General features: G+C 49.8%; 4 protein-coding genes across 12 annotated transcripts in view; 1 reads left to right on the top strand and 3 right to left on the bottom strand.

The window, feature by feature from the left end:
* DNAJC7 (DnaJ heat shock protein family (Hsp40) member C7) overlaps nt 1–7,003 on the bottom strand; it is a 34,384-nt gene extending 27,381 nt beyond the window's left edge. The window contains exon 1 of the mRNA XM_079135002.1: nt 6,738–7,003. Within this exon, the coding sequence (XP_078991128.1) occupies nt 6,738–6,814 (77 nt within the window). The 5' untranslated portion in view covers nt 6,815–7,003. The remainder of the gene's footprint in view (nt 1–6,737) is intronic.
* Nucleotides 7,004–9,458: 2,455 nt separating this feature from the next.
* NKIRAS2 (NFKB inhibitor interacting Ras like 2) lies at nt 9,459–12,072 on the top strand. Of its 4 annotated transcripts, none has more exons than XM_079134270.1 (4): nt 9,459–9,556; nt 10,082–10,189; nt 10,510–10,751; nt 11,161–12,072. In XM_079134270.1, exons 2-4 carry the CDS (start codon nt 10,096–10,098, stop codon nt 11,398–11,400), a joined length of 576 nt encoding a protein of 191 aa, XP_078990396.1. In that variant the 5' UTR covers nt 9,459–9,556; nt 10,082–10,095; the 3' UTR covers nt 11,401–12,072. The 4 variants fall into 4 exon arrangements, with proteins under 4 accessions (XP_078990396.1, XP_078990397.1, XP_078990399.1 ...); XM_079134271.1 differs by having other exon boundaries at nt 9,481–9,581; XM_079134273.1 differs by having other exon boundaries at nt 9,544–9,562.
* Nucleotides 12,073–12,198: 126 nt separating this feature from the next.
* ZNF385C (zinc finger protein 385C) overlaps nt 12,199–26,087 on the bottom strand; it is a 51,407-nt gene continuing 37,518 nt past the window's right edge. For 2 of the 6 annotated variants that reach the window (XM_079134267.1, XM_079134264.1), the window contains exons 3-9: nt 20,967–21,115; nt 19,235–19,345; nt 17,515–17,680; nt 15,721–15,999; nt 15,012–15,208; nt 14,608–14,718; nt 12,199–14,113 (exon numbers count right to left, since the gene is read on the bottom strand). In XM_079134267.1, coding sequence (XP_078990393.1) covers nt 13,877–14,113; nt 14,608–14,718; nt 15,012–15,208; nt 15,721–15,999; nt 17,515–17,680; nt 19,235–19,345; nt 20,967–21,115 — 1,250 coding nt within the window. In that variant the 3' untranslated portion in view covers nt 12,199–13,876. The remainder of the gene's footprint in view (nt 14,114–14,607; nt 14,719–15,011; nt 15,209–15,720; nt 16,000–17,514; nt 17,681–19,234; nt 19,346–20,966; nt 21,116–26,087) is intronic. The other 4 variants (XM_079134266.1, XM_079134265.1, XM_079134269.1 and 1 more) reach the window with 4 other exon arrangements.
* Nucleotides 22,222–26,068, bottom strand: LOC306657836 (uncharacterized protein C17orf113). The gene is made up of 2 exons (XM_079134263.1): nt 25,511–26,068; nt 22,222–24,280 (listed from the first exon to the last, which is right to left on the bottom strand). Exons 1-2 carry the CDS (start codon nt 26,051–26,053, stop codon nt 22,796–22,798), a joined length of 2,028 nt encoding a protein of 675 aa, XP_078990389.1. The 5' UTR covers nt 26,054–26,068; the 3' UTR covers nt 22,222–22,795.

Raw genomic sequence — 26,087 nt, 5'->3', positions numbered from 1 at the left:
TCACTGGGTGGTAGTTTTTAAAATGTCCTTAACATGGCTAGGTTCTCTCTGGATTTACTTGACATATCACATATCTGTACACTGTTTAAACAGGGATAAAACTCTACATCTGTTGTACAGTATTTTAAGGTTTATTCCAGGAGAGAGGGTAGAAGGGGGAAAAAAAGATTTATTTCACTCCATTGCACTAAAAATGAAGATTATCATGGTTTCATTAGTCTGCAAACTAGGAAATGCTGGGATTTTTCTTTTCTTTTTTTCCTTCTTTGGACAGGGTCTCCCTGCATTGCCTAGGTTGGCCTTGAACTTTTGATACTCCTGCTTCAGCCTTCCAAGTAGCTGGAACTGCAAGTGTGCACAATTGTGCCCAACTTGATTACATTGGGGGGGGGGGGGATAACCAGGGACTGAACTCAGTGGCACTCAACCACTAAGCCACATCCCCAACCCTATGTTGTATATTATTTAGAGACAAGGTCTCATTGAGTTGCTTAGCACCACACTTTTTGCTAAGCCTGGCCTTGAACTCTCAATACTCCTGCCTCAGCCTCCTGACTGCTGGGATTACAGATGTGCACCACTTTACCTGCCCTGGTTTTTGCATTTTTTTCATGTATTCTAGTATTCCTGGTGTGGAAGAGAAATCCAGTTTTGCTAAAATTACAGTTGAGGAAAAAAATGTTTTCTTTTGTTAGAGCAGAGGAGTGTTCAGGGGCCTTTGATTTTGGACAGTATTTTACTGGCAGGAAGAACCCTTGAAAAAAATACCTTTCCTTTTTTTCCCTTCAGGCTATTAACAATAATACTTCACACTGCCAATGAGTCAAATATTCTTTAGGCATTACTATTATATTCACTATTTCCAAAATGTCACCTTACTCTATAACTGTGTGTCCCATCTCTTTTATTCAATCATTTCACTAGCTGCCTGTTGAACTTTGTTGCCCTCCGCCTTTCAGAATTTATGGGATCTTGGCCAGTCTCAAGAGTAGAAATTCCTTCCTCCTTCCTACAGGGAGACCTCTTGTTCCCAAAGGCAAGTCACAGGGCCTATTTCACATTGTACTCTCTATGACCTTCATGAGATAATTAAGTAAAAGGAGTCCAGAAACCTAACTTCTATTCCATCTTACCAAAAGCAAGCTATTCCATTTCTTTCTTTCCCTTTTTAAAACATTCTAACCTAGGAGTGAAATGCCATATAAATAAGTAAGAGCCATGTAACTTAACAATTTCACAAATATCGGAATGCTTGAAAAGTAGTATATGGGTGCTTCCTAATTGTCCAGAGAAAATAGAGGTTGGGTTCTATCCAACTGCTACTTGTTAGCAAAGCTAGTTGCTACCCAACTTTCTTTATCCAATTTCCTATGCGACAGTTTTTGTTTTCACTTTAAAACACAAAAGAGAGAAAGTGGAAGACAAATATGAAGAAAATTCCCTAACTTATCAGTTTAAATTGTTCTCTGGACATTCAGGAAGAAGCCTCAACAGGGACAAGGCCACAAGAGGCCCTAGATGCACCAAAAGTCACAGATTAAGTCTACATAAGGCAGGAGCACTCTCTACTGCTCAAGTAGGGAAGGACACCAGACAGCCTGCTGGAGTTATGTCTTATTTAGTGGGGAGGAAAGCAACCAACCAAACCAACCCAGGTCAGAAATCCCATCACTGCAGGCAGGATATTCACACAGAAATTGGTACCTCAATTGTGAGTTCTACTTATCCTAGTTTTTTTTTTTTTTTTCTCCCCCCCCCCACCCCAGTACTAGAGGGTGAACCCAGGGATGCTCTAACACTGAGCTACATCCCCAGCCCTTTTTATTTTACTTTTAAGTAAAAAGGTTAAAAACAAACAAACCATATTGGTGTTTTGGCAGGGGGTGGTCGGGTAGAGATAGGAACCAGTGGGAAAGTCTGAACTATTCACTGGTATTCTACTTCTCAAAGTTCTCTTGGGCCCTTAGTTCAACAGGTGGTTAAAGAGCGAACTGCCCAAGAAGGAACTCTCACAGCTCCAAGAATAGAAAGTCCTGCTTGCCCCCTCACACTCTCCTCAAAAGTAATTTTAGAATCAGAGAAGACTAACTGCTTTTGTGAACAATCTGTTGCCCACCCCAATACATTGTAAGTCACATGCCAATAGAATATCCAGTCTCAGAGTAGGACCAGGAAAGTCATCTATTCCTCCTCCTTTTACCATTCTCAAAAGTCTCAACCACTCATCCTACTGCCAATTGTTGAATAAAACACAGGAACTGCCATTTTTATCTGTTGAGGGAAGAATAAAATGTCACTCTAATAAAAATGAATGTCCTACTGGAATAACTACACTTTGAATCCGATCTTACTACTGAAATTCAGACACTTAAAAGAAGAATACCTGGAACGACCTCTAAGTAACTTCCACATCACAGCACTGGAGAAAGGGGAGCAAACATTAGTGGACTCTCAGAGGGACTCTGCATCAGGCCAAAAGGCACCTAGATAGTCGCCGACCATTGTTCTCCAGTCTTCTAAAGTCCTAGAGCAAGAAAGCAAAGTCAAGTGCCCAGTACTCAGCTTTTAAAAAAACTTTCAAAACACTAGCTTCAATGACTAAACTAATCCCTGATTGGCTGGAATGTACAGTAAGGCTGGGTTTTAAGCCAATGAGAATTCTGTTCAGTTGGGAATGTACTTGGCACTACAGCAACTGCCACTCACTTGACCCAACATTTTCTTGAAATTGTTCACTTTTCTTGACATTGGTTAATATGTGAATCTAAATTATATCAATAAGGAAAAGAGACCTTCTGTAGTGTACCTTTGCTCCAGTTATCATTATTTAACAATTTTGCCACTTGTTAGTATAAGGGTTCAATTTGCTGTGTTCAGGATTCTGTATTCCTAGGTTTATCCCTTCTTTAACCAAGACTCATTTCTCCCATCTATTCATTTCTGACCCACACTTAAAATATACCAAAAGGAAAATGAAGTGTTTCTCATTTAGGTTCAAGGTCAAAGATTAATCCTAGTCTGCTTACAAGCATACTGAAATCTCTAGCTGCTTGCCCTGGAACTTCAACACAAGGTCAGGGGAACAAATTCCTGAGAATGTCAAACAGAGTAAGGAAGAAAGGGGAGATGCATTCCCACAAGCTCTTCAATTAAGTAAAGCCACAAACTCCAAAATGTTCTAAGAAATTGCAGTAAAAATATATCAACAGCAGCAATACGTGGGATATGGATTCAGGGTTCAGTTCTTTCCACCAACAGTATGAACAGACAAATAAAAGGTAAACTCCTAATCCACAAAGGGTTTACAACACCTCCACATGAAGAAAGAACCTAGTAAGAATTGCTCTTGCCCGAGTGATAAAGAAGTTAAGAATATCAGTTCAAGGAAACAGGTCCTGGCTGTTAAGTCTTCAGCTCCCTTGATTCTTTTAGAATTCACTGTCCAGTCACACCAAGACAAACACAGAAGTGTTTTTTCTTTGATGAACAGTTTGAAATTCCTCAATGAACCATAATAAGGACTAGCTACAGAGGTCAAGCTGCTCCCAAGCCCAGGAGATGACTGGAGAGCCTTAACTTAAGGCACGTATTCATATATTAGATAAAATGGTCAACAACTTCCCGGACTTCTAAGGCCTTAAATTAGTTGAAATGTAAAATCTTTACAATTTCACCCTAAATAACTTTGTTCTGGTGGGCAAAGTGAAACAATATTAATGCACAGAACCCTGATTTATGTTGGAGTGCCAACTAATCTATCTTTTACTTTAGCCCCTTGACAACCATAAAGGAAAATAAACTTTGTCAGAGTGACAAGCAAAAAAATAAACAAAAAACTGTAGTCCTTTTCTCTTGAGAGCTAAGGAAATAAACATGTAGTCATTTAAAATGCTGTAATCATGAGGACCAATATCTTCAAACCTCCTTTCATCTTGCCCCCTGTGGGACTGTGACAATTTAACAGCAGCAGAAAGATGCACTTGAGCCAAGATGTAAGGAAGAAAGTGCTCCTTGCTAGTCCTCACAAAAACAACCCAAGGGACCCACCAACTGTTATGTCCCTAAGTGAACTGGCAGGACTGTAATAAGAGAGACAAGAAGTTGGCCAAATGACTCTAACCAAGCCAGACAGTAAAAGGGCATTTGTAAGGGATGTCCCTCTCCTTGTCCTCTAGTATGGCTACACAGGATTCCAGGAAACATGGAAAATGTAAAACTACCTCCCTCCAAAACTTCTAAATATCCACTCCAATTTCAGCATGGGTAAACCACAAGGCTTTTTTATACTAACAGGTCTTAATGTTTACCCTTCTAAGAATGTCTGAGGATCCTCAGAAGAAAGTGATGTTTCTTGGCAGAAACTGGTGATGGAAGATATCACTGAGTTTGAGATCACAGCTGAAGAAGGAAAAGTAGATCAGATTTTGCTAAATGGAAAAAACATAACAATGCTGATTCCTGGAGGAGAAGGACCTGAAGTATGAATAGGTTTCCCTGACTTATGCCAGATTCCATTTTGTTTTTTTAATGGCAACAAAATAGGTTTTCTTAACCTTTTAGTGTTTAAATTATATAAAGCAGCTGTTATCCATTAAAGGCAAATGCCTTGAAGATGTATTATATCGTTATTTTCTAAGTTAATCATCATTATTTTGGAAAAAGAAGTTTTGTTTTTTTGTTTTTGGTTAAAAATAATAAAATTTTACTTTTTTTAAATTTGTGCACAGAAGTGATATATAATAAACATGTTTTAGCATGTCTAGAAATCTACATAAGCATGCAGGTCTGACGTACATGCATTTTTCTCATTAATTTAGTTATATTTTCTTAGTGGTAGATAAAACAATTGTCATTTTACAATGACATTTTAAATTCCACGAAATAAGGCAGTTAAATAAGTCAACAACATCTATTATCTTGATGTACTGCTACCAAATGTCATATATTTCGTATGACGTGGTCACATTACAGAATTACCTGTTTTGTTTCTAAATACATCTTCAAGTTCATGTACTTCAATTTTATGATAGAATATTCTCCAAGGCTGTAATTTTTCTTTTTTTTTTTTAAGGAAAAAGATTTGCTTTGGATATAGGACTTTGAAGTGAAGCATAAATTGGAGACACTCCCTACATCAAAGATTTACAGTTTCTTTCGTGATACATGGCTAAGTCCTTATTTATTGCACTCAGAACCATGGAACTCTTTCCAAATACCAGTACATTAAATCCTCACAATGAGTTTAAGTTCTGTCTGTCTTGGGAACAGTTTTATTTCCCTTTCTGCAACTCATTCAAGATGCATATGAGCTGACAATGCCGAACTACATACTGGAACAATGTGAAAACTCAAAACTGAGATTAAACTCTGATATCCCTCTTTCTCAGATATCCCAGGGATCTACTACACTTTGTCAAACCTCTCAGTTCCTAACAGATCAGGAACTTGAGACATGGGCTAGGGTAACTACCCTTGAACTTGATAATTACATTTTAATTGTGCTTCAGTGAGCATCTCTTATGTTCCTAACTTGGGATAGTAAAAAAAACAAAAAAACTCAGAATCCTGATTTCAGAATTCATGCACTAACAATTCTATATCAGCACTTCAAATTACCCAGACTGAAGACATAACAGGGCTTAGTATCAGGATATAAAATATGTGAGGAGACTGAGGGTACCGTAGTCCATCATGAACAACAGGATCAAATTAATCAGCAGCTGATAAGGAAAAGACTACAGGGGCAGGGATGTGGTGCAGTGATAGAGCACTTCCCTGGCATGCATGATGCCCTGAGTTCGATCACCAGCACCACCAGAAAAGAAAAAAAAAAAAAAAGAAAGAAAGAAAGGACTCAAAACTTCCAGAACCTTTTCATCAATTCGGCTTTAGTATTAGAACACGTATACCTACTCACAACTCTGTTCCAAACTCACTTCCAATAACCTGCCTTAGCTGTTGCCAGAATCCAGAGCATTCTCGAAAACCACTCACTCAGCAACTCCCTCGGCTCGTTTGGACTGGCAATCTCGAGCCTCTGCGGCTGCCCAGCAGAGCCAACTGCGCTCAAGCAGCTGGCCTCCTCCTTGTTGTTCAAGAACAGTCCTGGGAGGAATAAGATCTCACACAGGAAGGAGGGCAAAAAGGAATCTGACGTGTAGAGCATGAGACGATTCCTTCACTTTGCCTTCTTTCTCTATCCTCGTTAATTTCTGGGGTAACCAGGGAGCGACCAGGTCAATACTGGAGACACATAATCACCTCGCACCCAGACTTCTAGTCTTTGGGGTATAATCATCGGGGTAGGGGGAAGGGGTGAGGAGGAGAGCGAGGACTCTGGAGACATACAGTGCTGACAACAATGAACAGAAGTTAAGAGAAGGCGGGGGTCGGGGGTATAAGGAAGTCGTCATCGACGCCGCGCCGCCTCCCCCACCCGGCAACAGACCTGAGACTCCCCCTCAGAGACCCAGCCTCCACAATAAGGACGACCTTCCTCTCGCTGGAAAACTTGGCCGTGCCTTAGCTCCCCCGCCAGGCGGAAGCAGGAGGGGAAGGCTGACCCCCGAGAGCGCCCCTTCAGGGGGTCCATCCCGATTTGATCTCAGATTTGGGGAGGGGGGGTGCGGAGGGCGGGGCATCGCTTCAACAGCTGCAGGCTGCATCACGGCAGGGATGAGTTTCCCTGAGCCACAGGGCTGTAGCTTGCCTCCTCCTTGGCCCTGCTATCCCATTACCTCTTTGCTTCTTCGTCGTCGAGCAGCTCTGGTTCGGTCGCCGCCATTACCACATCGCACTCCGCGGCAGCCGCCATCTTACCGCCGGGACCAGAGAGCCGGGTGGGAGGCAGGCGGTGAAGAGCACTTCCGGCCGGAGCATCGAGCAGCTCAGCGGCGCCGCGCCCAGAGGGGCTCCCTCGGGCCCGTCTACCAACGAGAGGCACTGCTTGGGGCCAGAGCGGCCTCCCGTCCCTGGAGGTCCACGTTGGTCTCCGCGCCGGGGCGGGGGCCCAGGGACGGCTCCTGTGCGTTGGGGGCGCCACTTTACCCGTAATAAGGAAAGGAGGAAAGCAGGGTGTTGCCTCTCTAGGCCTAGGCTTTCCTCAGTATTCCGAAAGCCTGGTTGCCATAGCAACTTACAGTCCTTCAGGGTCTCCTGTAAATGCTCAGGGGAGTCTGAGTAGGGTGGGAACTGGGTCGCCCAAGACTATAGGGTAGAGCCTCCAGGACTGCCTTCCCGAACTTGGAGTGTGTCCACAGCTTCCTTCCGGGAAAGACAAGGCGAGACACTTTGAGCTCAGTTCCTTGGTCCCTGGAAGCCCTGCCCAACCAAGCCAGGGGAACGCAGGGCGTCTTCACCCCGCTCCTTTCATCCCCCCTGGATCTCCAAGCACCAACTGGTTCATCACCCTAATGACGCTGACTCTTTTATGAGGCTGCTTTCATGTCAGCCGCTTGGGAGTGCCATCTCAGCGTTAAGCCTAAGGAGGCTGACATGACATGGCGCCCCAGACCCTGCCCCAGAGTTTATAAGGCAGCTCATGGGGTGAGGTCCCTGCTCCTCAGTGTCCCCAGTACTCCCACCTCTCATAAACTCTGCTCAGCACGCTTGTCTGATTGAATGCAGAGTGGTTTGGGAATTCACAGAGGGCATGGCCATAGCTTAATCATCTTTGTAGTACTTCCCTCACCTAAACCGATAATATTTGTGGAGTTCAATTAAATTGGGTCTTTCTGAGGTTAAATCAGGAGAGTTTGAGATTATAATTTAAAGCAAAGGGGAACTAAAGGGGACATGGAAATTTAAAGATCTAGGGCTGGGGGAGGTAACTCACTGGTAGAGCACTTGTCTAGCAAACATGAGGCCCCAGGTTTGATATTCAGAATTATAAAACAAAGTAAGATAACGTAAAATAAAAAGATTTATTACTTCAGGAAAACAGTGTGTGCCAAGGTACCTGCCTATTATAGTGCTGAGGGAGCTGAAACCACAGGGCCATCAGGTAGAAAAGGATTGACAAAGCTCAGTTGGTTGGAAGGGAGAGGTCATTTGTCCAGCTATCATTCAATAGTCTAGCCCTTTCCTAAATACATACTCTGTGCTTTTTGGAGGGCACAAGACTGGCCAGTGGCTCACAATCTTATAGTCTTATAGTCTAATGCAAGAGCTAACCTGTCCTTGACCATCTTCCCACTTTGTGTTCTCTATATCTGAGCCAATGCATTTATTCCCCACAGCTTTAATTTCATCTGTCGATGATTCTCAACTCTTGCTATCTTCAACCTAGGCCTTTTTTTTTTTTTTTTTTTTTTTTTTTTTCAGAGTTCCAGACCTGTATACCCAGCTACCTACCAGATAGCTCTTGAATGTTTCACAAATTCCCAAGACTTAACGTATTTATTGAACCTATTCTCTCTCCATCCCCCAACAACAGAAAAAAGAAATGTTGTATGTGATTCTCTTTCCTGAATTCCCTAGGTTGTTGAATGGATTCAACGATTCACCTGGCAACTAAGTGAGAAACATGGAGGAAATCATGACTTCCTCATTTTTTCTCACTCTTGATTTCTGGTTTACTACCAAGCCTTGTTGCTTCTTCTACCAAATATCTTCCAAATCTATTTATCCTCTTTCTGTTCCAATTCAGACTCTTTTCGTTTCTTTTTTTTCACTCAGAAGACTATAATAGTCTCCTAATTGTTCCCCAATCTCATCTCTCTCTAGTCTTGGCTCTTCTACACGTGACTTTAAAGGGAAACACTGATCAAATTGCTTCACTGGCATGAAACCTATCAATGGTTTTCCACTGGTGTGAGTTTGATCTCTGACCTACCACACAGACCTTTGGTTATATGACTGTTTTCTATCATCAATATTGAACCCAAATACTTGTAGTTCCAGAAAATGCCATGACTCTTGCAATGTTCTCTCCACCCTAGGATACCCTAGCCCCCTAAGCCCTTCAAACCTCAACACAGACATAGCCTCTTCCTGGAATTTCTCCTTGATTTTGCTGCCCCCAAGTTAAAATGCCCCTTTGCTGGGCCCTCCATGGCACCTTTGTAATGGTAGTCACCATGACGTACTGTAATTGTTGGTTTGGAGGTCTAGCTCCTCTAGGAAGTGCCTAGCTTGTCGACTTTTCTCAGCACGTGGGCCCCCATGTGTCACAAGACAGAGTAAGTACTCAGAAAACATTTGATGGGGGCTGGGGAGGTGGCTCAGTGGTAAAGCGTTTGACCAGCAAAGGAAAAAAGAAACCATCTGACGAATAAATGATCGAGTAAACGAAGCGTTACTATACTATGGCACCTCTAGAGAGGGAACGTTGGGCACCAGGCAGTCCACCTTCAGGAGCCTTGAACGCCCACGCACTTCCGCACGTCCTCGCTGGGATTCCCCCGCCGGCCTCTGGGGGCGCTGTGTAGCCGGCGCCCGCTCTCCTCCGCCGGAACTCGTCTTGCTGGACGGAAGCTGGAGGACGGGGGCGGGGCCCGCGGAATCTCCTTCCACCCGGCGGAAGGGGGAAGTCTGCGGCGGTCCTGCGGCTGCCCAGGTTTGTGTGCGCGGGGAGGGGCCTGGTAGGGGTTCTGCGGGAACCCTGGGAGGTACGGAGCTGGGAGGCGGGGTTCGTCCAGCGAGGAGCCTGTCCTCTGCCTGAGTCCCTTTGCGAGCCTGCCTACCCGGGGAAGTCTGGCGGAGACCACTCTGGCAGCCCCTCTTGGGTATCCCTTAAATTGCAGGACTCGTTATGTGGGAGGGTGTTTATGTCATGTCAGTCGCTTCCTCTGGAGAGGTTTGTTTGGGACCCCCTAAGGGAATAGTTTCTGAATCTCTGCCCTCGGGGAATCTTTGGAACTCCTGAGGGATTCAGTGTTTGGAAGTTGGCTTCCGGGGAGATCTGTACGGGGCCTCTTCGGAGAAACGGTGTCTGAGTCTAGGTCTTCTTTCTGAGTTAGGACTGTCCTGAATCCTAGAAGCTTTGCTTTCAGTCCCTAAGTTGGTTTCTCAGTTACTGGGAGGTCTGCCTTGTTTGATGCTCTCTTCCCTCACCTCACCCAGGGTGCTTCTGTTCCTATAGGTTGAAGGCTAAGCATGGGGAAGAGTTGCAAGGTGGTCGTGTGTGGTCAGGCCTCCGTGGGGAAAACTTCAATCCTAGAACAACTCCTGTATGGGAACCATGTAGTGGGTGAGTGTTGTTGTGGCTTAGGTAATGGTGGAAGATGTTTAAAAAATAAGAGGATTTGATTACAACATGCAAAGGCTAAAAACTGCTCCAGTGGTTTTTCATCCTGAAGTGTAAAACTAACATCATAATCCCCAGTTCTACAACATTGAACAAATCTGGAGGGAAGAATCCCAGTGTCCAAGATAGGGAGGAACAGCTCCAGGGTCACACTTTATTTAGCACAATATAGGTGTCTGTTCCCCTAAATTATTCCAATCCTTCCAGACTCTTAGCTTTCACATTTCCCATCTTCCTTCCAATCAAACCTTGTTTTATCCCAGGTTCTGAGATGATTGAGACCCAGGAAGATATCTATGTGGGCTCTATTGAGACAGACCGGGGAGTGCGGGAGCAGGTGCGTTTCTACGACACCCGGGGGCTTCGGGATGGGTCCGAGCTGCCCCGGCACTGCTTCTCCTGCACTGATGGCTACGTCCTGGTCTACAGCACAGACAGCCGAGAGTCCTTTCAGCGTGTGGAGCTACTCAAGAAGGAGATTGACAAATCTAAGGATAAGAAGGAGGTGTGTGGCCCAGGCTTCTGTTGGAAACCCCAGTGGGGGGAGAGTATGGGCCCTGAACTGGCTTTAGGAGGCCTGTCATGGCTCCATTTTTCACTCATTTGCCAAGAGAGGTTGAGAGCTAGAAGGGCATGGAGGTCACTGGAAGGTATCACCCCCAGAGGTTGCCACATGTCGAGACAGCTTAACCAAAGAAGCTTCTTCTGTTTAAGGAGTCCCTGACCTAAATCATGAAGCGCCTGCTAATCTTTCTTCCTGATCGTTTCATGCTCTTTAGTTCTCCAAAATCTTCCTCTAAGCTGCAGGCCTTCTGGGAGTGCTTCTCACCAGTTGTTGTGCCAGAAACTGACAGCCCAACAACTGATCCTGATCCAGTGTATACCCAGAGGCTTCTGTTCTTTCTCTCTTTCAGGTCACCATTGTGGTCCTGGGCAACAAGTGTGACCTACAGGAACAGCGGCGTGTAGACCCAGATGTGGCTCAGCATTGGGCCAAGTCAGAGAAGGTGAAGCTGTGGGAGGTGTCAGTGGCTGACCGCCGCTCCCTGCTGGAGCCCTTTGTCTACCTGGCCAGCAAGATGACCCAGCCCCAGAGCAAGTCTGCCTTCCCTCTCAGCCGCAAGAACAAGGGCAGTGGCTCCTTGGATGGCTGAAGAGCTACCATTCCTTCTTTACCCTCCCAACCCTATTCCAGCTTCTGGAGCTCTAGAGGATGGGGTTGAGGGCTAGGGAGATTTGTAGGCAGTCTGTCCTTCCTGGTCAGCAGAGGGAGCACTCCACTAGGCCAGGCATCTGGGCAAGCTCAGGCCCATGCCACTTTTCTCTCAACTCTGAGAAATGCAGATAATTTTGATTAGTGCCCCTTCCTATACCCTCCCTGCTTTACCTCCCAGCTTACGTCAGATTTTCTCCACTGTTGCCTAGAGTTGTGGGTCAGTGCCCCCTCTATCTGTCCTGGACAGGAAGCAGAGCTGTCATGCTGAAAGTGCCCAATTTGGGTCCTATTATAGGGGTCCCAATTTCCTGAGCTTCCTGCCAGTAACACACACACACACTCACACTTTTAAGGCACTAGCCTGGACTTGAGAATGAATATCCAGGTATTGTATGTGTGATGCACATGTGCTTACTCGTGTTAGCATTAGGAGAAGCTCTGTCCCTCACCTCACCTTTTTCCTGGCCTATCCTTGACTGGAAGAGGCTAGTCACCTAGGAGTATCATTATCTATATGAACTCTTCCCTGCTCCCAATTGTTTCACTTCCTTTTCCTGTTTGGAGAGCAGGTGGGCCTTGTTGGTTGAGGTGGAATGGAGTGATGACAGGGCTGAGCAACAAGCTGTGACCCAGCTAGGTCGTTCCCCTCTGGGCATTGGATTTCTCATCTGTAAGTTGACAGGAATTCCTTAGATGATCTAGATCCTTTCCAGTTGGATGATTTTTCTAAAGCCAGTGGCTTGAGCCACCTAACAACTCAGTTGGCCCCCTTGCTTCTCCATCTTCAAGGTGCTACGCCTACCAGCCCTGGAGGCTGGACACGTCTCTCCCTCCAACCACCAGGGGGCAGGAGTATACTTTCCACTCTCAGTTGCCAGAGTGGCCACTCAGTGCCCAATCTGCCCACCTGCCCTTGGGGGCTGGTCTTTATCCCTTCCTCTGGTTGTTTTCAGCTAGTAGCTGGACTATTTATATCACCTATATTTATATGCCTGCTGCCATGTGAAGGCCAGACAAGGTGCTCCTCTAGCCCTTCTTACCTCAGATGTCTGAACAGAACCAGGCAAATCACTAGCAGCTTCCTAGAAGCCCCCAGGCCTTCCATTGGGGCTCAGAAGGATAGCTACTCATGCAGATGTGCTATCAAGTGAGCTTAAAACCTCCAACCTTCCAGTGCCCACTTCATGCTTCTGGTGTGCACACCTAAAAGGTGAGACACCACAGCCAGGCGACCTCCAGTATACACCCCTTCTCCCCAGAATGGGAGAGGTGAGCAGGGGCAGGTGCCTAGGGCTGGGCAAGGAGAGTAGGGCAGCTACAGGCTCAGGCTCAAAGTTCATTTATTGATATGTTGGACACAATAAAACCACAACTGTTATCAAAAAGTTTCCTCCCCTCCCCCCCTTTTCTTGTTCTCCCATTGGAAATATCTTTCAAAAAAAGGGGGACACTGGCAAAGTCCCGTATTGTGGGATGAGGGGACAGTGCTGGGGTTGAGTGGATGGGATTGTGACACTGACTGGCAGCATGGAAGTAGATCTGTGAGAGTATCAGACTGCATCCCAGCACTCAGCTTTATAGTGGGAGAGGTGCTGGGAAGAAGGAAAGCTGAACTTAGTGCTGGGGGCCAGTCTGGGATAGGGAGCTATTCATATGGGATTCCTGGGTGTTAATCAGGGGCCGGGATTTGGTGTTAGCTGAGTCCATAGTCCAAGGGGGACCCAGTGTCTCCCAGAGCTGGGGTCCAGAAGTCAGAAGGGAAGGCTGTATGGGATGGCTCACTTGAGTCTGAGCCACACAACACCACCTTTACCTACACCTATCCTAGCCTCATCCCTGAAAGCAGGCAAGGCTGTCTGACTCTACTCCACCTTAGCGCTGCCTGATCAAGAGACTGGAGTTCTCTCTCCTCTGTGGTTCTCTACCACATCCCCGGGTCACCTTGTATGAAAGCCTTGAACTCTCTCCAGCTTGAGACTCCATCCTTATTTCCAGTTTTCATGGGGTAGAGGTCATGGACTTGTTCACAGGCCAGGAGTGGCTGCTTACAGAAGCCAAGATGTCCGGGGCCTGGCTATGTGGGTGTAGGTCTCTGGGGAAAATGACAGCACCACGAGGCTGGGGCTGGGGTTCCGCATAGATCTTTGGGATTTATCAGGCTTGGGAAATGCAGGCGAGCCTAGGACTGGCCTTGGAAGGACCCGAAAAAGAGGGCGAGGTCTGGAGGGACAACTGGCGAATCCCCAGTCCAGATGGAGCAAAGGTAGCTGCCCTTAACTAGCTCAGTTCTTCCTGGACTGGGCGGGACCCCCTGCCCTCCTGTTGTAAAAGGCCATCCTGTGGGGTGCAGGAACCGGAGGTGTCTTGGAGACAGTGTGGCTGTTGGGGAATCAGCCTTGGGCTCCTCAGCAAGGCTAATAGGGGGCAAAGACGATGGGTCCCGTGGCAGGGCGGATGGCTCCCGCTGGAGTGCGAAACAGAGCTGGGCCCAAGATGGGAGCTGGGAAGAGGGTAGCGGCTGCTGTGGGGGCAGGCCGGAGGGCCAGGGGTCCTGGCAGGGTACAGATGGCTGTGGCTGCAGCGGGCAGCGGGCTGGGCAGGAAGCGGGCTGCCAGCGTCTTGGTGAGTTGCTTCTGCAAGGCCAGTTTAGACTACAAAGAAAGGAGAGGAATAGACAGGGCCTCTGACCCCTAAAGAGCTCACCCCCTGCCTGAGCCCCATCTTGCAGGCTTTTTGCCTCAGGGAACGTGCTTTTTAGAGTTCCAAACCTAAATCCTCCTCCCTTCCCACCCCCAGTCATTCCAAAGGGCTTTCTCCACCACCTGTCTTCCTGCCCAGAGGGAGGACAACCCCAGGATGGGAGAAGGGAGGCTGGTGGGGGGGGTAGAGATGGTCTCTAGGAGATGCACGCCCACCCCTCCCTCGTGCCCATAAGATTACAACCCCAGTCCACCTCCCCGGAAATTCCTGTGGGCAGATCCCTAGATGGCCAAAAGCCCAACCCCAGCTCTTCCCCTGCTCACACAGCCTCAGAGCGAGGTGGCCTCCTTCCTGCCATACCACCAAGCCCCCCAGCTGGCCCTCCCTTCTCCCCACCCTCTTCCTCTTGACCCAGGTCCCAGCTCTGTTGCTTGGAGACAGATACCTTGAGGATACTCACAGCCAGCGCTGCGTGCTTCTGCAGCTTGCTGTGCTGGCTGGAGGGCTTGGGGGGCTTCCCAGCCAGGCGGTCTTTGTGCCTCCTGCTGCTCATGTGCTAGTGGACAGAGACAGAGTGGGAACAAAATTAGGAAGCCCAAGGACCCCAAAACTACTACATCACCCTTGACTATCTGACCCCTCCTCTACCCGCAGCTCACACATTCAATGCACAGGTACTGGGGACTCGGCACAGTGGCCTGGGAAGCGAGGCAGGCTTGGGGTCAGGGGGCCCACCCCAGCTCCTCAGCCCTCGCTCCCCGCAGCTCTGCCCGCCTCTGCAGGTGGCCTCCCCCCTTGCTTGCCCACCCTCTCAGCAGTCCACCCGAGTCAAGGACTTCTTTTTCCCACCTGCTTGAGCTGGGTTTCTGAATTGACCTGGAGCTGACAGAGAGCACAGTGGAACGGGGGGTTGGGCCCCTGCCGGCCACCCCGACCCCCTGTCACTCTCTTGGCCTTGTGTCCAGCCCCTCCCCGGGATACTGGGCGGCCCCGGCCCTTTCGGGGAGTCCCTCGTTGACCTTCCACCATCCACCGATGCTTGGCTCCTGGAAAGGAAGAAGACTATCAGTACCACGTAGGGGTCTCAAGGGCCACAGGGACCCCTTCTAACCAGGTCAGCTGGGCTGTCCCTTGAAGTCTCCAGGCCGCTCAGCACACACTTTGCCTTCCAGCCTCTAAGTGTCTGGCTTCCTGCCAGGCACCCCCAAGGAAGACCTTGTGGGCAGCTGGTCATCTTCCCTTCTGCTCTAATCCCATCCTTCTGATCTAAGGAGAGATGGAGGAAATGGAGGAGGTGCCTCCTGTTTTCTGGAGTCTGGAGTGACTTCAGAGATTTAGTGACCTTCAATTCTTGCTGCCTCGGACTTCTCTTCCCAGTTCTCCCTCCCTGGGGATTAGCGGGAGGACCCAGAAATGCCTGCCCAGTGACAGCTGAGTACAGTACTTCTGTCACCCAGTGCTTGAAGAAAGTGCCCGGGAGCTCAAGCCTGCCCACACCTGGGGAGGCTCAGCCTTCCAGCCCCTGCTCCCCCAACTCCAGCTCCTTGGAGGCACTGACCTGTGTTGTGAGCTTGAAGCTGGGAGGCCGAGTTTACTGTCACCTTACAAGTGGGGCAGTAGAGGCGCCCCTTCTCACTCCTGCCTTCCCCATTCATGCCACTTCCCACAGCCGCTGCCGCCGGCTCAGGCCCTGGTGCCTCTTTGCCAGGCTCTGGGGAGCAGGGTGGGCAGGAGGAGGAAGAAGAGGAGGCAGCATCCAAAAGATCTGAGGGGGCTGGTTCCTGGGATGGGGGCTCGAGGGTCAACGGTTGCTGGAGTAGAGGGCCTGCAGGAACTGCTGGGGAGATGGAGGCATTGGTGAGACGAGAGATCCAAGATGATTCAGCACTAACTTGAAGACGGTAGGATGGGGTGGAAGGGTCCCTGGAGCGGGGATGACCAGCACTGAATGCCAGGCCCCACTCTACCACCAATTCTCTGGCTAGACTTGGGCCTCAGTTTCCCCATCTGAAATCATAAAGTTGAACACAGGGTGGTCTTAAGAAGCCTCACAGCCCTGATGCTCTTAATTATTTGCTAATTGTTAAATAGAAGTCACCAGAAAGATGTGCTAGAATGTTCATTGAAGACTATTCATAATAGAATAAAACTGGAAACTATCCAGGTGTCCAGCAAACAGGAGGATTGTCATATATTCAGGCAGTGGAGTACTATGCAATGAAGGAAAAGAAAACTACAGCTACACACAACACCTTATAGACATGATGAATGTTGGTGAATGTTCATGAGATGAACACAAGCCAGACACACAAAACTGTGTACTCTATGATCCACCAAAACCAGGTGAAACTAATTTATGAGAAAAAGCAAGATCAGTTACTCCAGAGTTGGTGGTGGAGTGCAGCTGGTTGAACAGTTTCCTAAAAAATTCACGTCCATAAAACCTCAGAACATGATCTTGTTTGGAAATAGATTTTTTTTTGGTACTGGGGATTGAACCCAGGGGCACTCACCCACTGAGCCGCATCCCCAACCCTTTATATATTTTACTTAGAGACAGGGTCTCGCTATGTTGCTTAGAGCCTTGCTAAATTGGCTGGCTTTGTGGTGCGGGGATTAGAACCCAGGGCACTGTGCATTTGAGGTAAGTACTCTACCAACAGAGCTATATCCCCAGCCCCTCAGTCTGACTCTGAACTTGAGATCTTCCTACCTCAGCCTCCTGAGCAGCTGGGGTTACAGGTGTGTGCCACTGCTCCCAGCTGGAAATGGTCTTTGCAGATATAATTAGTTAAGATGAGGTCATGCTGGATTAGGGTGGACTAATCCAATGACTGGTGTCCTTATAAGAAGTTCACATGAGAAGACAGACACATGGGAGGGAACACGATGTGAAGATGGAGGCGGAGACTGGAGTGATGTGCCTATGGGTCAAGGAATGCCAAGGACTGCCAGCAACAACCAGAAGGGAGGTGGAGAACAAATTCCCTCTGAGCCTGTGTGAAAGAACCAACCCTGTTGTCACCTGGATTTTAGACTGCTGACCTCTGGAGATGTGGGAGAATAAATTGCTACTGTTTTCACCCATCCAATTTGTAGTCATTTATTATGGTGGTCTTGGAACTAATGCAGAAAGGTAGTGACCAGGAGGCTTCCAGGGATCTGGTAACAGGTTTCCTGTGCTTGGTATGTTCAGATGGGAAGTTCACCGGGCTGTAGTCCTGTAGTCCATGTGCCTTAGCCTATGTGTATGGAACACTCTAAGAAGGATAACAAGCAGCAGAAATCTCTGAACCTCTGGTCACAAGCTAGATCTGGAGTTAGGGCAGGAAGAGAAGAGTTCAGGACTGACCTTTGCTCTGTGGCTCTCCAGACACTCCACTGGCCAGAGTTGGGATTGGGGACACCACCACCCCATCCTGTGTCAGGCTTTGTGGCCTCTGCTTGCTCTTTGTAGCTTCAACAGCCTTGAGTTTTCTGGCGTGTTTGTGGCCTTTATAATGTGCTTCAGCCTGGTTCTGGAGAAGGGAGGGCATGGGGTCATCACTCCTTGCCTGGGTCCACATGCCCCACCCATGACTGAAGCTGAGCAGAGGGACAGGTCAGAGGGGTGCAGGGTTCAGGTCACACAAAGTGCGCTCTTGTCATTATCATCACAGCACATACATGGCTCTCACGTTTACAGAATATTTTCTCACCCAGGACCTCCAAGGCGAGCGGCCTCTACCTCCAAGAGCCGTGCATCTTTGGGCAAGTCACATCATCTCTCTAAGCCTGAGTGTCCTCACCCCTAAACTTTGTGATGATAATACCAACCCCACAAGGCCTAGCACATAAAGTAGCTGCTCTGTAAATGTTCATTATCAAGTTTATAGATGAAAGCTGGTGTGATTACCCTGTAATCCCAGTTACTCAAGAGAGTGAGGTAGGAGGATCGCAAGTTCAAGGTCAGCATGGGCAACTAGTGAGGACCTGTCTCAAATATTTTTAAAAAGTGGAGAGATGTAGACCAGTGGTGGAATACTTGCCTGGCATGCATGAGGCCCTGGGTTGGATCCCTAGCCCCTCAGAAAGTCTCTAGATGCACACATGAAGAGGGCAGAGTATTCATCATATGTGGGGGTCATGCACCCTGAAACAGTCACTCCTCTGTTCATGTTTTCAGCAAATGGTTGCTGAGCATTTGCTCTCTGCCAGGCACTGCACCCTGGAGTGGTGTGAGGAAGACCTGGTTCCTCCCATGGAGCAAGTCCTCTGTCCATCTGTTTGCAGGACTCCTATAACCTGACGGTCTGGAGGGACCCTCAAATCTGGGCTGTCAGTGTCCTCCCTGCTTCAGCCAGGGATCCCTGCTTATTGCTCTCCGCCCACCTCCCTCAAAGGTGAAAAGGAGGCCTTCACAGTGGCCCCCAGACTCTTGCACAACAGCAGTTCTGACATCCAGCCTAAACCCCAGAATTGCCTGGACAGGAGGTAAACCTTCCTGAGGAGGCCAGAATGAGGCTCCTCCTTCCCCTGGGTTTAGGCTCCAGTAGAAAGTGTGCAGCCTTGGGGTCAGCTAGGCCTGGGTTCAAATCCCAGCTTTGTGGCCTTCGGCAAGTCACTTAACCTCTCTAGTCTCAGTTTCTCATCTAAAAAGTGGGGATGATAATAGTGCCTCTATTTCTTTCACAGTTTCATGGTTTCATTAGAACTCATCAAGATAATGGTTGTGAACACATTCTATAAACTCTGAGGTGCTTTAACACCTCAGCTCCAGAATAGGAGCTCACAGGGGAGTCCCTGGAACCCAGAGTGGGTAAGGGAAGTCTTCTCTCTTGCAGAAGGATCCAGAACATAGGAGAGAGGCAGAGGGGAGAGTGTGCTAGAGGTGGGCAGCAGAGGGTTGTGGAAAGAGGCAGGAGAGAAGAGAGGATGGGAGAGTTGAAGTACTAGGAGTGTCTCTTCTGTAACCAGGGCTGGAAAATAAGGACCACAGTCCCTTGGCTCTGGAAGGACCCCAGAAGGAAGCCCAGTCTCCAACCCCCTCCTTGTCCAGCCCCCTCCCAGGTACTCCCATGACTCCCTCTCACCGCTGAGTTGAACCTCAGGTGACAGATGTTACAGGAAATGAAGAGCTTCTTCTTCAGAGGGGAGGGGACCCCAAATGTGTGGCTGATGACAGCTTTCTGGACTGGGTCCATCTGCGAGGGGGATGGGAGGGCACAGTAACTCTGGGGTTTACTTAAGAAGAGGGACAGTACCAAATGCAGAAAACTAAAGACCATTGAGTGGTCAGCTTTTAGGAAGAACTTTCTCATCCCGTGGATGCTAGACATAGTCCAAGAGACAGCCTCTTCCCTGGCTTGTCAGTCTGGACTTGTTTGGAGGCAGGGAGATGGCCAGGGTAACCCACATGATTTTGAGAACTAGAACCATGGCCTAGTGATCATTTTGGCATCTCTTGTTGCCCCTTTGGTCTCTGTTTTTTTGTTTCTCAGGAACCACAACAATTGGGACAAAGAATTGGGTGCAGGAAAAGGCAGGGAAGGGACAAGGAATTCCCCTGTTGGAATTTCCCCTCCCCTAACCCAGCCTGTGTGCTCAGACCTGGGGAAGACCAGTCCCACTTTTTGTTTTGTTTTGTTTTTGTTTTTGTTTTTGTTTTGGCAGTATGGGGGATTGAACCCAGGGTGCTCTCCCACTGAGCTACATTTCCAGTCCTTTTTATTTTTTTATTTTGAGACAGGGTCTTACTAAGTGTCCCAGGCTGGCCATGAACTTGGGTTCCTCCTGTCTCAGCCTCCAGGAGAGTAGTCCTATTGTAACAGTCTGCCTGCAACAGGGCCTAAGGTTCTGACGACCTGTCAAGAGTCTGATATTCATGGCCAGGGAGGTGGGTGACCAGGCAGAGAAGCAAGTGGAGGCCTCAGGCTTCCACTTGCCTGAGGTCCTTCCCAGAGCAGGACCATTTCCTTAGAGTATTCATTTAGGTATTTTCTTTATTTTCCTTGTTTTAAGTAATTTTTTCCCCCTCCTAGACCAAACATTTATGTTTTCCTTTCTCAGGGGCCTAGTTGTTGGACCAAAAGCAGAAGTTGTCTGGTTTTATCAAGAGGAACTTTCCAAACCTTCCCACAGGAAGAGCACAGAGGCTTTGAGAGAGCAGGCTGGGGAGGGGACCCCAGAGGAAATGGCCTACAGGATTCTTAGCAGTGGGAACAATGATTGTGCCTGCTCTTGAGGGACAATGAGCATGTCAGTGAGGTACAGCGAGGACTCTAGCCCCAGAGGCCTATCTCCAAAAGTTCTAGACTCCTTAGGATCTCTGTACCACCCTGGAGGGGAGGAGGAAGGCAGCTCCTAAGGGTGACTGAGAAGGAATTAGAAACTTGCAGATACGAAGACACACACATTAATTACATACAATTACCCAGGCACAAAGAGCTGTTCACACACACACGGGACACCAACAAACTCCATCCACACAAAACACACAAATATCTACAGACACAAACTACAATAGAAAAACACACGGACTGCTCAGACACACATGGTTTATCCACACACGTTGCACCAAAACCTCAAGGGAAACCTACCATCTCTGGGCAGTAGTGATAGCAAGGAGGGGTGATACCATCTTGTTCCCTAACCTTGACTGAGCCCAGGGATCCCTATTCAAGGAGCTCCTCCTAGCCACTCTGGGGGATGTTGCCGGAGAATGAGCTCCTGGTTAGACCCAGCTGCTGAGGCTGGCCTCTGAGCTCCCCTCCCTGCCCACCCCAGCCGTGGTCGCACGCACCCACCCTCCAACCCAACCCGTACCGTGCTGAAGTTGGGGAAGAGACTGAGTGGGGCGGTGCCATTGAAGTGGAAGGCGAGCAAGTGCTTGAAGTCCAGCGGGGGCTGCAGAGGCCGAGTGGGCAGGGGCAAGGAGGCCAGCAGGGGGCTGGGGGCACTGGAGGCCGGGCCTGCTGCAGGAGGAAGAAGGGCAGGGTCTGAAATGGAGAACCACAGGGCTCTCTCCTACCTCCATAGCCAGAACAAAAGGTCGATGGTCTTCTTGGGTGTGGAGCCAGGGCAGAAACTCCTGTCTCTCTTTCCTGTCACAAAGTAGCACCAGCCAAGTCGAGAGCATTTCTCTGTTCACACAGTTGGCAAGCAGAGGCAGGAATCCACAGCTCAAGGCTCCCAGCCCAGAAGGACGATTCTCCCACACTCATAGACAGAGGTAGCAGAATGGTACAAATGAACTCCCGAGGGGAGTCCAGCCAAGGCAGGGGACAGAAGTGACAGGGCTGGCCCCTGACATACATACCACCATGGAGACTGCAAAATGTGCTGGGTTTCCACTTTATTGCAAATGAAGCCCAAACTCAAGGGGCTTAGAAAAAGGTCAGCTCCACTTCCCTCTCACTCTCTAACTGTCCCCTCCCTCTCTCCATATCCCACACCATTCACAGGAAGGGCTAATAGAAGGGAATGGAAAATCCATCTGAGTCTAAGGGATGTGCTCCCCTGCTCTGGTGAGGCCCCAACAGCATTCCCCTGGAAGCAAAAAATAAAATAAAACCCCTAAGCATCCTGGGCCAGCCCTTAGGGGCAGCAGGTACAGCACCATGGTCTTGCAGTCTTTGGTCTTAAAGGTCTGAGGCAAGAGCAGGAGAGAGCTAGAAATTTGAACAACTGGACTTTAAGGAACAAAAAATTAGAAATATCCAGTCCAAAGGGGTGGAGGGAGGATAAAAAAAGAAAGAAAGAAATCCAGTCCATTTGGGACTTTTCTTGGACCCTGTCATTGCAAAACCAAAAGAAGTTCTTTTGATTTTTATGTGTTAACACTATGAGAGAATAGATTTATTTCACATTTGTTGATGTGTACATCTGTATACATGGGCATACACAGACGAGCCCTCAGGCAGCCTACTGGTGGGGAGGGGAGGAAGAACACCACTACCTCCCTCCAACCATTGTGCTCTTGAACCATGAGCAAGTGCGGAGTGTGCTGTGCAGTGTGTCAAAAAAAAAAAAACCATGTCCAGTGAGACTGAGCCAGCCTGGACAACAGGGCAAGACCTCCATCTAAAAAAAATTCTTTAAATTAAAAAAAAAAAAAAAAAAAAAACTGTAAAAACAAGCACAGGACTTGGGGGGGGGGGGGTAGTTCAATGGTAGAGCAGCTGCCTAGTGTGCATGAGGCCCTGAGTTCCATCCCCAGCACCCCAAAATGTAAGCACAGTCATCTGCTCTCCAGTCTTACCTGAAAAGAAGAAATACTGTGAGTGTTGGGCTCAGAAACTGTCGGGGACCAATTCTTTCCCTCAGTTTCCAAGACCCAGTTTTCCTTCCTCTAACCAAGAACCTCCAACATTTTTAGGGCCAAAACGTGGGTGGAATCCAGAAGGGGTAAGTTACTTCTCACCCAATTTTGGAAAGCACGGGGGATTTCGGATGCCCTGACCATAGCTAGCTGCTCTGCCCACTTGTCCAAGCCCCTCTTCCTGTCCAGCGCACAGGGTTAGGGGCTCAGCAGGGGTAGAGGAAGGATTAGCTGGGTAGACCACAGTGTAGGTCAGCTCGGGTGCACAGTCAAGTCTGGGTTGGCCCTAGGAGTATCCGGAGCTGCAGGCTGAACAGGCAGTGGGGGGCCACCCTCAGGTGAGCTGCGATCCCAGGAGCCCCTCCCCCCACCCACTCTCTAAGAACTCCGCCGCCAGCGCAAAGTCAAACTCGTGCAGCGGGGGCCCGTCCACGGCGATCTTCACCACGTGGCCTCCCCGGCCTTCCCCGGCCCCGCTCTGTCCCCACCATCGCAGCTCTCGACTGCGGCCGACCTTGTCCAGGAGGCCGGCGCCCGCTGGCAGAGATAAGGCCAAGGCGGCGAGGGCGGCGAAGTCGGGGAAGAGCTCGTGCAGCTCCGAGTGCTCGCACGCCAGCTTGGCGCACAGCGCCCGCGGCCCGAGCCGCCCCAGGCTGAACACCACGCGCTTGAAGAGGGCGAAGTCGCCCAGCGCGCGCTGGCGCACCACTGCGGGCGCGAAGCCACGCAGCAGCACCCGCAGCGCCCCCTCGCCGTGCGCACCCAACTCCTCCGGGGCCTGCGGGTAACGGCGGGGGTCGAAGATCGCCGCGAAGGCAGCCACGGCGTCCAGCGAGGGCCCGGGGTAAGAGTCCCGCAGTCCCCTCTGCATGGAGTCCAGAAAGGTTCCCCGCAGCTGCTCCAGGTCCCTGACTGCAGCCTCTGAGTAGCCGACCACCTCCACGCCGCGGTAGGTACAGCACCCACCGCCCCCGTCGGGGTCTGAGAATGCCAGTTGTCGCAGGAAGCCCTGGAAGCGGGCTCCCCCTGAGCGGCGCTGGGCTTGGAGGGAAGCTGCTGCCGCCATCACTAGAGGCTGCAGCAAGGCCAAGTCCGGCTCTTCCGGCTGCAGGATGAGGGCAAGCTTCTGCACCGAGGGCAGAGCGTCCAGCAACAGGTGGGTGAAGGCTACAAAGGTGAACTGGCGCAGGGCCAGAGCCAGAGCTGCAGCCGTGGGTGAGGCTGGGCCTGCGGCCTCCAGGGCGGCCACCAGACAAGGCCAGGCCTCTGCCACTGCTTCCATAACAGGCAACAGGGAGGCCCAGGGCACTGGCCTTGGCCCTGCCAAGTCAATAGCTGCAAGGTCCAATGCTGCCCGTAGCTCAGGGACCATGTGAGAACTGGGGCCACTGTGCAGGCGGAATAGGGCATCCAGTATGCTCTCATATTCACCCAGGTAGGCAGGGGGCTCAGGATCTGTCCTGCCAGGGAGGCAGTGCAGCTCAGTAAGCAATGGACAGGTGACCCGGAGCTGCAGGCTGACACTCCCTAAGCGATCACTGGGGAGGCTTGAGCTGAGCCAGGCTAGCTTGGGTGCAGATACTCCGAAGGCCTGCAGGATGTCCAGGAGTTGACCCGCAGTGGCCCTGCCCTCCTGTAGTTCCACACTGCCCAGGAAGGTGGTAGAAGGCTGGCCATCACATGGGGACACCGAAGTGGCAAACAGGGCTAGACTGTGGGATTCAGGCCAGTCCCTGGTCTCGTCTAACACCAGCCCCACAAACGGGGATGCCTTCAAGCGCTGACAGGCCTCTGTGTGCAAGACACTGGCAATGGCCACCTGGGACAGCCGGGGAGAAAAAGGGAGGGATGACAGTTAGGCTTGTCCTGAGAGAAAGAGGTAGGCAGGGCAGGGTGGTGGAAAGAGCGCTTGGGAAACTCACTTCACCTCTCTGAAGTTCAGCCTTCTCAGCTATAGTACTTGCTCTCAGCTAATCTCTGACCCCTGTCTTTATAAAGGGTTGTTGCGATTTATAAATGTAAATTTTCATTATTGCTCTCATAACTGAAAATGTTCTTTATGAACCATAAAGAGCTCTAAGAAGGCTAGTGTTTTCCTTTTGCTTTTCCACACATTGTCCCAGTCTGCCTTATGCCTGGGAGTCTCCTTCCACTGTTCAGCTCAGAGATTAGAGACAGACACATGCACTAGCAACTCCTGACTTTACACAGAGTGCCAGTTGTGTGCTGTTTGTCATTGTTCTATAGGGATGAGCTGCAACTCCCCTACTCCCAAGCCAGCCCCCCAGGACTTACACAGCTGAACCTAGGACAGAGCTGCAACTTGCAAGCCTCCAGGGGCCATGTGAGTGATTTTGAGCTTGTAGTGGGTGAGGGACAAGCCAAGGGAAAGAGAATATGATGGCAAGCCTCTGCCTTGCCCTGAGAGCACAGGGACTTCGCTTTTCAGTGGAAGCCACAGATCTCGATCTTTACATTCAGCTCATGGATGTTTTAAGTTAGAAACTAACGCACTTTTCGATAACAGGGTGGGCTGGGTACGGTCACCTGTGCCTGTAATCCTAGTGATTTGGGAGGCTGGGCTAGGGCAGGAGGATCCCAAGGTCAAGGCCAGCCTAGTAACTTAGTAAGGCCCTAAGCAACTTAGGGAGACCCTGTCTCCAAAAAATAAATAAATAATAAGGACCGGGGATGTGGCTCAGTTGTAAAGTACCCCTGGGTTCAATCCCTTGTATCCACCCCCCAAAAAAAGGTGAAAACCAATAAAATATATCTGTGGGCCAATTAAACCCCCAGGCTGCCAGGTTGCCTCCTCCGGCTAGCTAGTGAGAGAAGTGCCCTGTGTACAAGGCCAACCTGGCCTCTGTACTCTTGTACCCCCATGCTAGCCCACTGCCAGGCCTGTGGTAGGTCCTCAGTGAAGCTTCTGAAGGGTGGAGGTAGGAATGAAGTGCCTGGCAGCCCCACAAGGGCCTAGCATGCTGGGGCTCTTCCCAAATGGCTCAATGTCCTCCCTCCCCACCCTCCATACCCTCTGACTGCCACCCACCTGCATGTCCCTCACTCTCCTGGGGCTGTAGTAATTGCCATGCTCTGTACCTAGCAGTGCCTGGCACAGGTTGAACCTCTGCAGCTCAAGCAGGGCAGAACAGCGATCGTCAGGCAGATCCTCCTTGGCCATGCAGTACACAGTGGTCAGCACCGCCACTTTGGCTGGGTCCACCTCCACCTTGACATCCCTGGAGGTGGGGGTGGCAGCCAGGCCTGCATAGGCCCCGCCTCCCTCAGCAGGGCCCTCTAAAGTGGGCTGGCCCTGGTTGACTGTCAGAGCCTGGCGGTGGGCTCCCGAGGTGACGTGGCGCAGCAGGGCGTGACGCTGAAAGTTGTCGGTGCCCACGGTGAAGGCATTCTCAGCTTTGCCGTGCTTGTTTCGTACCAGGGCTTGGCGACACTCAAGGCAAAACATCAGCTTCCGCTCATAGTCAAAGTCCAGCCAGGTAAACTCCTCTTTCCAGTGCTCGTTGAAGTAACGCTTGCACTTCTTGTTGGAGTTGGAGGCCTCTCCTGCTGGCTTTTTCCCTGGGGGCACCATTCCTACCTTGGGGCAGGGGACCCCTGACCCCCAC

This window comes from Sciurus vulgaris, assembly GCF_902686455.1.
Source record: "Sciurus vulgaris genome assembly, chromosome: 3".
Taxonomy (NCBI): Eukaryota; Metazoa; Chordata; class Mammalia; order Rodentia; family Sciuridae; genus Sciurus; species Sciurus vulgaris.
The sequence above is the reverse complement of the archived record's forward strand: the minus strand, read 5'-3'. Positions and strand labels throughout refer to the sequence as shown.